At 44.5% G+C, this 13,463-nt stretch overlaps 1 protein-coding gene and 2 long non-coding RNA genes across 6 annotated transcripts in view; 1 reads left to right on the top strand and 2 right to left on the bottom strand.

Moving 5' to 3' along the window:
* Window position 1: 1 nt before the first annotated feature.
* TSPO (translocator protein) overlaps window positions 2-13,463 on the top strand; it is a 28,441-nt gene continuing 14,979 nt past the window's right edge. Inside the window, exons 1-5 of one of the 4 annotated variants that reach the window (XM_032446353.2) lie at window positions 2-172; window positions 8,057-8,193; window positions 9,389-9,490; window positions 10,687-10,786; window positions 11,210-11,753. In XM_032446353.2, coding sequence (XP_032302244.1) covers window positions 8,063-8,193; window positions 9,389-9,490; window positions 10,687-10,786; window positions 11,210-11,311 — 435 coding nt within the window. In that variant the 5' untranslated portion in view covers window positions 2-172; window positions 8,057-8,062 and the 3' untranslated portion in view covers window positions 11,312-11,753. Of the gene's footprint in view, window positions 173-8,056; window positions 8,194-9,388; window positions 9,491-10,674; window positions 10,787-11,209; window positions 11,754-13,463 lie in introns of those variants that run through there. The other 3 variants (XM_015869901.3, XM_085518273.1, XM_085518246.1) reach the window with 3 other exon arrangements.
* On the bottom strand, window positions 5,701-8,072 carry LOC116653793 (uncharacterized). The gene is made up of 2 exons (XR_004308250.2): window positions 7,944-8,072; window positions 5,701-7,348 (listed from the first exon to the last, which is right to left on the bottom strand). It is a non-coding gene; the product is annotated as an uncharacterized LOC116653793 (long non-coding RNA).
* Window positions 12,400-13,330, bottom strand: LOC146762397 (uncharacterized). The gene is made up of 2 exons (XR_014935237.1): window positions 13,195-13,330; window positions 12,400-12,605 (listed from the first exon to the last, which is right to left on the bottom strand). It is a non-coding gene; the product is annotated as an uncharacterized LOC146762397 (long non-coding RNA).

The raw sequence follows: 13,463 nt of genomic DNA, 5'->3' as shown, positions 1-13,463 counted from the left end.
CGGGGCGGCGGGCGGACAATAGGGGCAGGCTGTGGGTGGCGAGCGGTCGGGGCTGGGCTGGGCCGGGTCCCCCTCTCCTGACGCCTGTGTGTGCCCGCGAGGCGGGCGGGCGGGCGGGCGGCAGCGCCGGTGATCGCTTCCAGCGCGAGGCGCCGAGCGGAGCCGAGCCGAGGTGAGCGGCGAGAGCGGGGCGGCGGGCGGAGGGGCAGCCTGGGAGCACCCTGCCGAGTGATGCGGCCGGTGGCACGCCCGGCTTCTGTCCCCAAGCAGCCGAGAACCGGTGCGTGCGCTTTCGCTCTGGGCGAAGGAGGAAATAAGCGCTCGGAATCAGCCGCGAGCGCACAGCCCGGAGCAAGCGCTCCTGCGTGGAACTGGGAGCAAGTTTCTGCGCTCCCCGCGCTGACGGGAACAGGGCGGGCGGGGGCACCGCGGGGAGTGTTTCTGACACAAGTACGGTAGTTTTCTGATGTGCGTGTGTGTGTACATATATATTTGATACGTCAGTTGACTGGGGGAGAACAGAGCGGGTATAACTAAGAAATCCAGCAGTACTTCTTCAACTGATGCCAGTCCTGCTCTCTCTCGAAGTAGAAACGTGAGAGAGTTCCCTGCCCCACCCGGCGGGTCGGTGCCTGTGGCGGCTCCCTAAGGACCGTGTGTCTGTAGGTCGCTGACCATCAAGCGCTGTGAGGGCAGGTCCAGCGGCTTGTGGCCTGGCACTGCCTGGGCTCTGGCTTTACAGGCAGCTCCCGCAGGCAGCCCAGCTGCCCCTGCTGCCCGCGGGCAGCCCCCAGCTAGGCCCAAAGCCGCTGGCTCTGCCGTGGCACAGAAGTCAGCATGCCGCAGAGGGAGGGCTGTACACTCAGAAAGCAAATGTACGAAGAACGCTGCTTTTGAAGAATTGTAGCGTTGCTTCAGGACAAGAGGGCTTGCACACAGAGCACCTCCTTTTGCCTGTCATGCTCAGGTTTGATCTGTTTAATAGAACACTGCCTGTTTGCCGATGGTTGCAGCTGTTTTGCAGTATGTGAATATAGGTTACCTGTGGTAACTTGGTAACTCTAACATGTGGAAGTACCACCAAAACACTGCAGGTGAACCAGGAGTTTAAGACAAAGTCACTTTATTGCCATGTTTGCAACACTACCAGTATTTCACCAGCACAGGAAGGCCTGAGTAACACTGACAGCAGTGGGAAATGATAGTTCTTCACATTGCTGTGCAGAACCAAAAAGCCGGCATAAATAATAACTTAAATTTGAGTTCCTAGACTTACCTTGTGCATCAGCCATTCCTCTCATCCTTCTAATCCAACCACAGTAGGTAGGATCTCAGGAGGCACCTGCAGGAGACCATCAGAGGTCACAGGAGGTGCTGAGCCCTCTGACCCCAGGCCCAGTGCTGTGTCCCTGTTGCACAGGACAGAACACAGGAACGAGACACAGCACGTGATGCAGAGCGCCATGCTGCATGCCACGCTGTGTGGTGTGAACGGGAGCTGGTGAAGGAACACAGCCGCCCACAGCTACACCAAGAATGCCATTGTTTTAAGGAACTGAATCAACAGTCAAATTAACAATATTACAGTTTCTTCAGCTTGCACAGATGTTAGATTTGTAGCATTCAGATTCTACTGTGTAATTGTTAGTAAGCATGAACAACATGTGACATTTTCTGACTACCAGTAGCAACTTTTCTTTTTGCATCACTTATTTTAAAAATACAAAACTAGACAGTTTTAAAGTTATTAAAATGTGAGCAAAGCAGTGTTTTCCATAGCTTTATGGCTCATTCATATATTAGAACTGCACACATTTTCAGTTACCTTCTACAGCTTGGTGTAATTTGAGTAGCAGTCCTAAACAAAATCTTGCATTATCATGAAAGAATCCTGACCTTTTAGTGATACCAAGGAGTGCAAAGGGCAGAAGATGTTTTGAAAAGGATATTTAAATGCTAGGTTAAGTCACAAAGCTTCTGCTCTAAGTCTTAACTCTTTGTGAACAAGTGACATAAAGATAACATCCCTGAGATATGTGGTGCTGCCAGAAAACAAAACTCTGGAGCGGGACAGTAAAAAGTCCCAGAAGAGCAGGACCTTCTCATTCCCCTGAGCATTTAGAAGGTATTGAAATGTATCTGGGAGCACTGAAGGAATCAGTAGACATTGATAAATGATAAAATGATACTTGGCAGCTTTCATCAAATCAAGGCTTTTTACTGTGGATATAGCTATTATCTAATTTTTAAGGTAGAGCCCTTTTGTTGTTTTCTGTGATTTTATCATGAATGTCCCGTCAGGGAGTGGTACTCTCCAAGTGCCCTCATCGGCAAATTCTGGTGCAGATGCAAAATCTGATGATACATAAAATTGGACCCAAACAAAGGCAGTGAAAGTTGAAATCTTGGCTCAGAATTTCAGTCATTGTCCCTTCAACAGTCTCAGTGGAGGAAGAAATAGAGAATACGTGTGCAAGCTTTCTACTTCAAGAGCTTTCTTCCGTTTAAAGTCTGCTGTATGTTTTCCTCTAACTATGGAGGTTACAAGACTTACTTTAGGAATACACCTTTTTGTTTCTAAATAGAATCAAATACTTTGTTCACATGCTGCTTTGAAGTAGGAGAGCTTGAGTTCAATTCCCAGGGAAGGCATATTTTGATACTGTGTTTTAGAACATAAATAAAATATAAAGTGTGTATTTCTTAGATTTACAGAAGTATACCTTTAATAGCTGTTTGAGGCAATATTAAGATGTGTTTATACATAAACAGTATCCAAGGTCATTGGAGTTAAGCTGACTCAGAATGCAGTATGAGAGAAAGAGTGAATTTGTCTTTGGTCCTTGGCCTGTCACCAATTTAAGAGTTAATCCAACAACCTAACCCAGAAAAATGAGTAACAATTACTTAACCTCTCCTCTTTTTTCTAAGAGAAGCTGAAGGTGCTGATGGCTGCCTTGCAGCGTTGAGGAGGAGGAGCCTGCTGAAGCTGTCATGTTACATGCAGTTGGTGGCCAATGGCTTCCAACTCGCAAGGGAGGAAAAGTCAACAGCTGAGGCCAACAGCTCCCCCAGCTGCTGCTTCTGGCAGAGGCCATAGGAAACCTAGAGTTTAGAGAACAAACCAAAACCCACTGTGAGCTCTAAAGCGTATATTTCTCCTCACTATTTCCTCCTGTGTATGCAGTATTCCAGTTTCTCTGTAAGGTTAACTAGTTCTTCGTCTTTGGTTATTTTGTCTTGTGTACTCTTCCTTGTAAAGCAGAACAGAGATTTGTATTTGCAACAGTGCAGATGATGTCATGTTTTGAAAGAATCGGCTATGGATTGAAGACATTTATGCAAACAACCAAGTCTCTATTTGTTTTGTTGGTGGTGTTTGTTTTTTTTTTTTTCATTTAAATTTAGTTTGCAGAGGCAGCTGATACAGTCTGAAACAGTTTGAGGTATACTTGGATAACTAAGGGATAAATGACAAGAGTCTTATCAGGCAGGAAGGACTGGGAATATTGTGCCTGTGCACTGAAGTGACGAGGGCTGCTGCAAAGTAATGCTCTCTATATTGTTATGCCTCCCACAAGATTAGAGGTGGTTGTTGGTGGAATGGCAGTAGAGGCTGAACCTTCCCACCAGTACTCCACTGCATTTTGTTGCTGTGTGACAGATGGCAGCAGAGGGGCAGTCTGACAAAATGGCGTCTGACATGAAAGTGTGCATGAAGCAAAGGGGTGTCACTGAATACCTCCATGTAGAAAAAATGGCACTCACTGACATTCATCAACTCTTTGTGAATGTTGATGGAGACCAAACAGTAGCTGTGAGCACAGTGAGGCAGTGGGTGATGCATTGAAGCAGTGGCAACAGTGACAGTGGGTCACCTCTGCTGGTGCAGATTTTTGTGAGTGTGACATACAGCTCTTGTTCATTGCTGGTGAAAATACATAGATAATGCTGGTGACTGTGACACAAAATTGTGTTGTGTAGCCAAGAATGTGCTCTGTCAAATAATGTGATTGTGCTCTTTGCATCTGTTGTAGTTTCCAGGCAAATAAATAGGTTGATCTAAAAGTGATTCCTCCCACGTCGATCATCAACACTAATTTTCTACTTTCAGAATCATTTTTAAAAACATACTAAATGTAATTCCAAATAGCTTTACCACTAATTTCTGCATAACGCACATAAAACTGTGTGCATAACAAAACACAATAGTTATGACTGTGTAATAAAATACATTAATACAATACATAAATTACCGTTAATGCATTCAGTGCATTACACTGAGCGGTTATTGTGTCTACCTTCTTAAAAAGTATTACCACAGTGAATCTGATCAAACTAAACACAAGAAAACCATTGGTTTTTCCCAACTCACCTTCCAGTACACCTGGCTTAGCAATGTTTTTCAAGCAGAACATTTTTGCTAGGTTAAAAAAAAAAAAAAAAAAAAGAGATGGAAAAAAACCCATGACTATGAAAGGTAAGGATAGAGTCAAAATCCTTTTTATACCAAAGATGCTTCATTATTTAATCATAATTGTGTTCAGAAAAAGTCATAATTCCCATCATATAATTATGTATTTAGGGAGCTTTTAAAACTCAGATTCAGAAATCTCTATTCAGAAAAACATTAAGTGTGTATTTAACTTGAAGTACATTATTTGTTCTGCTGAAGGCATTAAGTTCAGCTTTTAGTTTGCTTGGCTAAAGCCTTACAGAAAAGAATGAGCTTTTTGATCTGTTCACTGGGCTGGAGATGTTCTCTGGTGCTGGTATGGACTGTGCCTCTCAGATGTGCTGTGTGGATTAGATTAAGGTCACTTGCTATTTAATGATGGGTTATAACTGACGCATACTTAAAACATCCTGGTTTCTCTAAACCAGACTTAGCTTGCTCATTCTTTATGTGAAAAAGAAAGAAAAGAGGAAAGAATGAGAAGGATGGTAGAAGAGCGATACCTGCTGCTTTGGCAGATCAGACAGGGCTGTTGTTCCTCTTGCCCAGCTCTGTATGGATCCGAACTGGAGAAACAAAACTATTCCATGGTAATGCAGTTGTCACATGTTTGTCTATGTACAATCATACACCTAAATCTTAAGGGGATGACAAAAATCAGCAAATAGCCTCAGCTTGGTTCGTAGTTGCCGGGAAGACCAACACTAAGCTTTGCTTTGGAACTAAGGGAGCCACATCTCACACACCTTCAGCAGAGCGGTCCTGTCAGAGCACCTTTGCCCCAGTGCTTCCATGCAATGAACACCCTCTTTGATAGTGATCCCATACATGACTGTGGAGACGAATTGGTGGGCAAAGGCAGCAGTGCGGGCTGCAGCTGAATCCTCGGCAGCAGGACCCAGCCACTGCAGCGGTTTCTTTTTTAGCCTGTGGGAGGAAGGTATTATCACAGCAGGTGTGATGTGGCATATGTTGTGCTTTGGGCTTTTGTCATGGTATTGTATGGTTTGTTTACATGTCTGATTTCTGTAGCGCATCGACTTATTATAGGTCTCTTTCACAACTCAGTTTTCATCTCCTACAGATATAGACATTTCCATTGTGTGGCCCTGTGAATGTGAAACTAGCATCTATTCTAGAAATGAAAAAAAAAAAAAAAAAAAGAAAAAAGAAAGAGAATACCTTTTTTTAGAGAATTTTTCACAGTGCATGGTTGTGAAGTCTAAGAATAGTTGGTGTAAACAGGCCATAGACACTTGAGGTTTTATTTCAGTCTTTAAATACATTCCATCCATAGTGTTTGTTTTAGTAAAGACTACTCATGGCTCTGAGTTGCAAAGACATGATGAACACCTTTCCATTTGTCTGAATCTTCCTCTGGTAACCTCAGCCTGCAGGAATAGCAGCACCATATTTTTGCTCTGTGCATCAGAGTGTATGGGTGGGTGGTTTACCTTCTGCAAGGCAAACGATGCATGCTTGGGCTGTTTCTTTAAGCCACCTGCTGAGGCTAGCCACATCCACAGAAATGGCACTCTGGATATCAAAGAGAGTACTTTGGCATTCCTGGCATCCTTCAAACATTATGCAGCCATTCCCAGGTTTTCTGTTTGTGGGCTTCCAGGATCCTGTGGAGCTCATGCCTGAGCTCTGATGGAGCTCCCAGAGCATGACTTGCCCTGGGTAATGCAGCTCCATAGAGTACATGTTGTGTCAGACTTGCCCAGAAATGAAGGAAGATGGAGCCATTGACCACCTGTTGAGCACAACTACAGTCAGCAGCTCCGCTGGACTGGGTGCTTCCATTGGAAATGGAAAGGCTGGTACTAGTGGAGGGGAATACAGATTTAAACTGAGATGGCTTCAATGTGTAGTGTGTTTGGAACCTTGGCACTCTGTTCAGAGCTAGCATGTCCCATGGGGAACTGGGTTTCTGGAAATGAGGTACAGTGCTGGAAGTGCATGAAAGTTCCTCTATAACCCCTTTTCTGACTTTTGCTTGGACTGAGGTGGGGGACATACAGCAACACACAATGGAAACATTTAACACAAGGTAGGGAAAGGATACAGCATCTGAAACTACTCATGTTTGTTATTTTTGAAGATCATCACAAACCTTTTAACTATCCTGTAACATATGTTCAGATTCTGACACTGACATGTAAATGAACAGCTAAATAACTAAGTGTGGCAATGTATAAATAAAAGGAACAAGAGATTAGATTCTAGTCTGTGCAGTGTATGTTAATGTCTACTGAACACAATGTAATCCTTAGATTTTTTTCTCTAGTCACGTTAAATGTAAGTAAGTGAAGTCTTTGCTTTTGCAATGATACAGGCTGAACCAAATATACTTTCATTTAGTTAGTACCAAGTTTCTGCTATCTTATGGTAGTGTGTTTACTTATGCACTAACACATTCGCTGTAATATTTGATAACTTTGCCTTATGGAAAATGTAGAATTCTTCTAAACAGTGAAAGAAGATCAAGGATTTCTTGGTGCATAAAGGCCTCAAAATTGACCTGAATGTAAGACGTGAAGAACAGAGTTTACAGGATTGAATAGAGCTGGCAAATAAGTCCACTACAAGCAGTGTTATGACAGATAGTCTTCGCTTGGTTGAGCTCCATCTCTGAGAATATTTTACATAGATGCTATTCTGCAGAGTGTGCTTAAAAGGACAAAGGAGCCCAGCCCGGGGGAAATCCCATTCATTGTATTCCAGGATTACTCCATCAAGCAAAAGGAGCTAGCTCAGTGATGACATAGCTGGGAAGCAGAGGATAAAGCAGCAGGCCAGGCTCACACCAGACAAAAATGCACATCCAGAGGGCTGTCACTGAAGTCACTCATCGGGCGCCCTGAAGGCAGCAGGCGGAGCAGAGCTCACCTGCAAAGTACAGAAGCAAACATTCCCAGGCTGGAGGAGTGCTGGCTGCCCCAGTCTGTGCGTGCATATGCAAATAGCCCCAATGCACAGCTCTGATGTCACCCGGCTGGGTAAGCCCAGTAAAAACATTTCCAGAGGCTACAGAAACATGGGCTGTGCCCTGAGCTTTACTGGTGAACTCAGCCTCTGTGTTTGCTTTCAGGAAGGCCTTATCAAGGGATGGGAAATGCTGGAGATGATGGCCCACTTGGGCTGAAACCCAGTGAGTTCTGTTGTTTATTTTGCTAGAAGGGGAGCAGCCAAGCAGCCACTCCTAATCGGTGTGCTGGATGCTGGCTGCTGGTTGCGAATTGCATTCTGATGGGTTGAAGTGGGGTAATGCTAGGCAGCTCACTGCCAGTGGCACAGGATTGTTCTTTTGCACTAACTGAAACCACTGGGAGCTATACTTAGCTACGCCAGCTATGTTTATCTATATTTTCCAATTTCTGGGCTGTTTTGACCCATTATGAGGAGGCTGCCTAGTCGAATCTCTGTTGGTACATCTGTTGGCTCACTGAAACTTTCCTTTGGGGGCTCTCAGAATAGCTCTTACCTCAGCATGCTGCAGGCCCAGCAGGGGTGGCCACGCACACCGAACCGCGTCCGCCTGAACCCAACCTCGTGTTCCCAGATGCCATGGAACTGACGCTTGGCCCTTCTTTTCAGAGCACCATGTCCCAGGCACAGCAGAGCCCCAGGCACGTCCTTCTCTCCAGATACCCTGACAGAGCACCAGAGGAGCAGACGTACGGCAGCCTCCTGGCAGCGCCAGACACTGCAGAGCAAATGGAACTCAATATCAGGTATCACGCCACAAGAATGCTCCTTCTGTCCTCCCCACCCACATCCAAACCCCCTGACCTTCACAAGACTCCTGGCTAAGCCTAGGAATCACAGTGGATGATATAGAAAGTTGATGCAAGCGGAGATAACCTGTAGTGCTCAGCATGGACGGCACCAGATTATGCTGCATTAAATGTCTGTAACAGTCTATGCTGCCCAGGGACACAGATGTGGCTCTTCATTAGAGACCCACCTGTTAGAACAAGCAGCTGAGGGGGCTGCTTTTACATAGTTCTCTAGGCGCCTCTCACATCAAACTAAGAGTGCTATACTCTTATGTTCTTTTGGTTTTTTTTTCCTTTTTTTTTTTTCCCCCCCCTAAATCTTGCACGTTTTTCCAGTTCAGTGATCAGGGCTGTCTTTCACAAGGTCTGTGAAAATTCCTTTCTATGTTTATTTATTTATTATTGTTTAACCAACCAAACCAACCCTGAGTTTATCTAAGCAGATCTATAGAATTAGACTTGTAAGCCCACTTATTGTGCCGCAAAAGAAGAACCTCATAAAAACATATAGACATAATTATTTTTACTTACGACAAAAAGCATGCATGCTGAAGAGAATCTATACTTACCACACTGGAAATTTTCATCAGTAGAGTGCAAACAGTTTGGGGATGCACACAAATTCCTGACCTCTCATGCTGGACAGCAGCTGTAGTGTAGAGACCCGCCTGCCCTGGAGCTCCCCACAGACACTGTGCTTTGGCTGGTTCATACTCCAGCATCACTTGCTAGCTGGGGAACTGCTCTGTGCCACGGTAAGTGCTGAAGTAAATCTGTTGGACAAAAGAAGTAATTGGTTATGTAATGTGAGGTGTGTCTGAAGTGAAAGCTTTGTGATTTTTTTTTTTTTACTTGGTGGAAAGAAAATCCTAGAAACAATTCTATTGCCTTGTATGAAGGAATTAGATATCATGGATTTATTCTAAAGTATCAGATGAAAAACCAGATGAAAACATCATAGTGCTTGCGTGTATAAATATGCACTTAAGGTGTCTGATCAATCAAGTGATAATAAAAGAAGCTGTAACATTTACATCCCTAGCTTAGCCCATCCATTAGGGAAACAACTGTGCCCAGTACCTGCAGAGTAATTTTTGAACAAGTGATGTTCCTGTGTGTGCCTTTAACGTGGATACCTCAATCCTTCCAGCTCAGCCATCCAGGTTGGCCATCAGCTGGCACTGATTGGGGATGAATTTAACAGAGCCTACAGCAGGAAGATTGAAGACACACTGCTTCACCTGGCACGCAGGTGAGTTACCTCACTGACACATCTGTCCCTGTGAATGCTTCCAAAAAATCATGGCAGATAGATAAATAATGATGTGTCTGCATCCAGAGTTTAAGCAAACAAACATAAATATTGCCATCATTCCTGTTTCATACAGAATCTGAGAAAGAAACCAGGTAATGAATCTTATTTTACAAACAAGAGTCTTAAAAAGTAAATTGTTTCCAGGTACTATAACCATTTACAGTCAAGAGAGTTAACTGGTTTTTTGGTACCTAAAATTCCACAATAGCACCATATTTTTCCTTGGTTAGATGGTATCTTTAAGCACAGCAAAGAGAGGAGAGGCCCAGCAAACGCAGCGCTTCAGGGATTAACGTGTTACTGCATGTCAAACAACCCATCACCACTTCGCATACAATAAAACTTGGCTCAACTCGTTTGCACTGCCTTTCATCTGCTGAGGGCTGGCAGGGTTGTCATGAATACTTACCAACTGCAGATTAACTGCAGAAGCGCAGTAATTAACATAGTAATGTCCCAGTTCCAAACAAGAGTTGGTTATTGCAGACTTCAAGAGAATGCAGCCCAGTCACAGCTGTGTTCCTGAGCACAGCCTCAGTTACCTTGAACTGTGCTGCATGGGGATACTGTGGGGTGCACTGCACCGTGCTTCCTCAGACATCTCACTGGGTTGTGCTGCTCCATGATGGAAATGAGAGCACAGGCACAGAGCTGCTGGCTGGGAAATCAGCTGTGCATTGCTTTGCATCACAGTGGTGAACAGTCCTTAATTCAAATTGCCTGTTTAGCTTTTAAAATGCTGCTGAGTCACCAGGTCTTCCTAAAAGTTTAAAGAAATGGCCTGGAGCTGCTTGGATCAAGCATTGGAACAGGCTGCCCAGGGAAGTGGTGGAGTCACAGTCCCTGGTGGTGTTCAAGAAACATACAGCAGTGAGGGATGTGGTTTAATGGGCATGGTGGTGGTGGGTGTTGGGCTAGACGATAGAGATCTTTTCCAACCTTATTGATTCTATGAAATACACATGCATAGGATGCTCTTTAGACTTCCAAGAAGGAATATGTTTTAGGCTTCTTTTTGTAGTTTCCTACACTTTGTTGTTTTGGCAATCCTGAGAGTAAAACTACTATCGTCTCCATGGTTTGTTTTCTGTTTTTGTTTGTGGTGTTTTCTAAATCATCAGGGTTGCTATCAGTGTTTTCCAGACATGGAATATTATTAAAAGTGTTACAAGAAGCTTTGGAAACGTTTTGAACAATAACTGGACAAAGAGGATCACTGGCTATGGAAGCTGGGTACGCTCTCTCCCTTTTCTCCCACCTTTCTGCTCAGAAACTCCTAAATGCCAGGGAATAAAGCAAACTCCCCAGCAAATGTCTTGTTCACAAACCAAGGGAGCTGAACACTTGCAAACACTCAAACAGGTGCCAAAGTGTCACTGACATCACTGGGGCTCCATGCAGACAGGAATCTCCTTGCTATAAAAAGCTGTGAGGGTACATTCTGGATGAGATAGGTAGGCCTTGTATAATCTGTGTTGTATTATGTTTTGGAGAAGAGATGAGGACCTTTTAGAGTTTGGGTAAGACTAGACCCCATTGCTTATTCCTGCAGAGGAAGGGGTGATGCTTTCAGTTCAGCACTCCTCTTGCCCTCGCTTTCCTGCACCAGCTCTTTGCTCATTCTCGTTCCTAATGGCCTCCCTTTTCCTCCCACAGGTGTGCCGGCTTCCTTTCAGGTGTGTCTGCCAGAAGCTGGTGCTTGCAGCTCTGCTTGCTGTCGCATTTTGGTGGGCCATAAGCCACGGACTGCAAAATTAACACAGAATTACCATAGGAGGTCATTGCTGGACTCTGACCAATATAGTTAACACCCAGGTGGTGGCAGCTGGTTTGTTTTTCAAATTTACACTGATAAAAATCGCTTTTATATTTAAAACCTAGGCTAGTGCTGGGTCACTGCTATTTCATACCTTTTTTAAAGAGAAAAGTGTTTAAAATTATGAGGTTGTTGCTGGATAACTGCCTGACTTGCTAGTTTTGAAGTGTGAGGCCAGGTTACAAAAGTCTATTTCTGTCCCCTTTTTCGTTTGTTCTAATGCAATGTAAAGCGTCTATTTCATATCATGGAGTTTCTTGAAAAGATCCCGGCTGTGGGGGAGACAGAAGGCATGCTGGTCATCCTTAAAACTTAAGACACTGTAAAAGCAATATCAGGGAGAAAAACCATGATACTTTTCTAAAATTAAATAGTTGCTTCACATGTTCTGTGGTGTAATCTACTTCAATCCAAGACATATTAATGACAGAATTCCTTGTCTTGTTTATCTAACACTACAGGATGGGCTTTAGTTGACTGTGTAGTAAAATAAGCACGTGGAGTTATGGTCTGTTGGAAGAAGGGCTGTTTGGATGGTGTGCTACCAATCACGCTGATTGGACTGGCACTCAAGGGCTGCCCAGTTCAACCCATTACTTTTCCAGAATGTTTCAAAAATGAAATGACTGATCTTACATTCTTCTGCTTTACAAAGTGAAATTCTGCTGTTGTCCAGGAAAACAAGAATTGGATTGAATTTGAGGAGGGCCTTGGTTTTGTGTTTGGATGATTCATCTTCTTAGAAGCCATGTGGTTAGTGGGAAACGGCCAACTGGAGAGAACTTGCAAAATGGCGGCGGGGCAGATGTCAGCCCCAGCCACCCCAAGTGGCAGATGGACACATCTGTCATCTCAAGGGCAAACCACAGCCACCCCATATTACCCTGCCTACCTGTGTGCTGCTTTTCACTACATGCAGATGCAGACAGAAAGAAAATGAAAGCGTGTCTCTGTGGTTTGGGCATTCCCCTCACAAGAGGGGTTACCTGCTTCCTGTCTTGTCAGGTGACCGCTGCTGCTACTGCTAGGGTGCTTCTGCAACAAGGAGGTGCAGTACTTACTGGCCTCAGCTGAGAGCTTCAAATTTGAGCCCCAGCTCTAAATCAGACTAGGGATTGGAAACATTTTCTTCCTCCTGAAAGTAAATCCCAATCCAGGACAGTTTAAGAGGGGTGAGGAGTGCGTTTCCTGTGTGAGCGGTACTGTGCTCCTAGACTTCCACCTCACACAGCTTTTCTGCAGGGAAAAGGAGAAAAAAAGGTTAAACTCAAATCTTTCATCCAGTGTTTTGTTAGAAGACTTTTAAATATCTTCACCTGACTTGAAATGCAGAGAAAAAAAAAAAAAAACAAAAAAAAACCCAACACCAACCAAGGTACTTGAAGGGCAGTGGCCCCAGTATAGCTCTAAGCATTCAAGCAGCAGCACGGACACTGGAGCCTCTCCAAAAATATGTCCCTTTTCTGTCACAGTGCTGCAGGCTGATCTGCCTTTCGGCAGCAGGCACACTGGGCACCTTCCAGCATAGCACGCAGGACGTGATTGGAATCACGGTCTGACCCAGGCCAGAAGGTGGCAAATGGATCTGTTCATACAGCCAAAAACCAGACCAAAACGTCATCGATGATTTCACTGTTCCGTTTAACTCCATATTAGAGGCATAATTATGGTTATTATCTACTGAAGGGTAAAAGTTCCTATAAGGAGTGTCTAATAAACCACCTCAGCAAGGTAACAAATCTACCAACTGCCAATAAGGTGATTCTTGGCTGAGTCACTTCAACAGCACCAAACAACTCTGTATTTCTAGAGAATCTCTACACACCGGGAAGTGGTGACATACAGGAGGCCGCTGCACTGCCACTGCCATCTGACTGCTGCCAGCAATGACTGCATTTTGTCACTCTTGGGGTCTGCAGTATTTTAACACTCTGAATCCCAGAGGAAGGTTCAGCACCTGGTGTGGACAGAACAAAACACAGCAGTGGGGAGCAGGAAATGTAACCACACTGATAAGAGAGAAACACAATGCAAACAGACCCTGCACCGAGCATCAGCAGGGATGCTCCATGAATGGGAGTGGCCAGGCTGCCT

The sequence above is a fragment of the Coturnix japonica genome, chromosome 1, assembly GCF_054131305.1.
Source record: "Coturnix japonica strain WE chromosome 1, WE-NBRP24, whole genome shotgun sequence".
NCBI lineage: Eukaryota > Metazoa > Chordata > Aves > Galliformes > Phasianidae > Coturnix > Coturnix japonica.
Note: the sequence above shows the minus strand (reverse complement) of the source record. Positions and strands in the feature narration are given on the sequence as shown.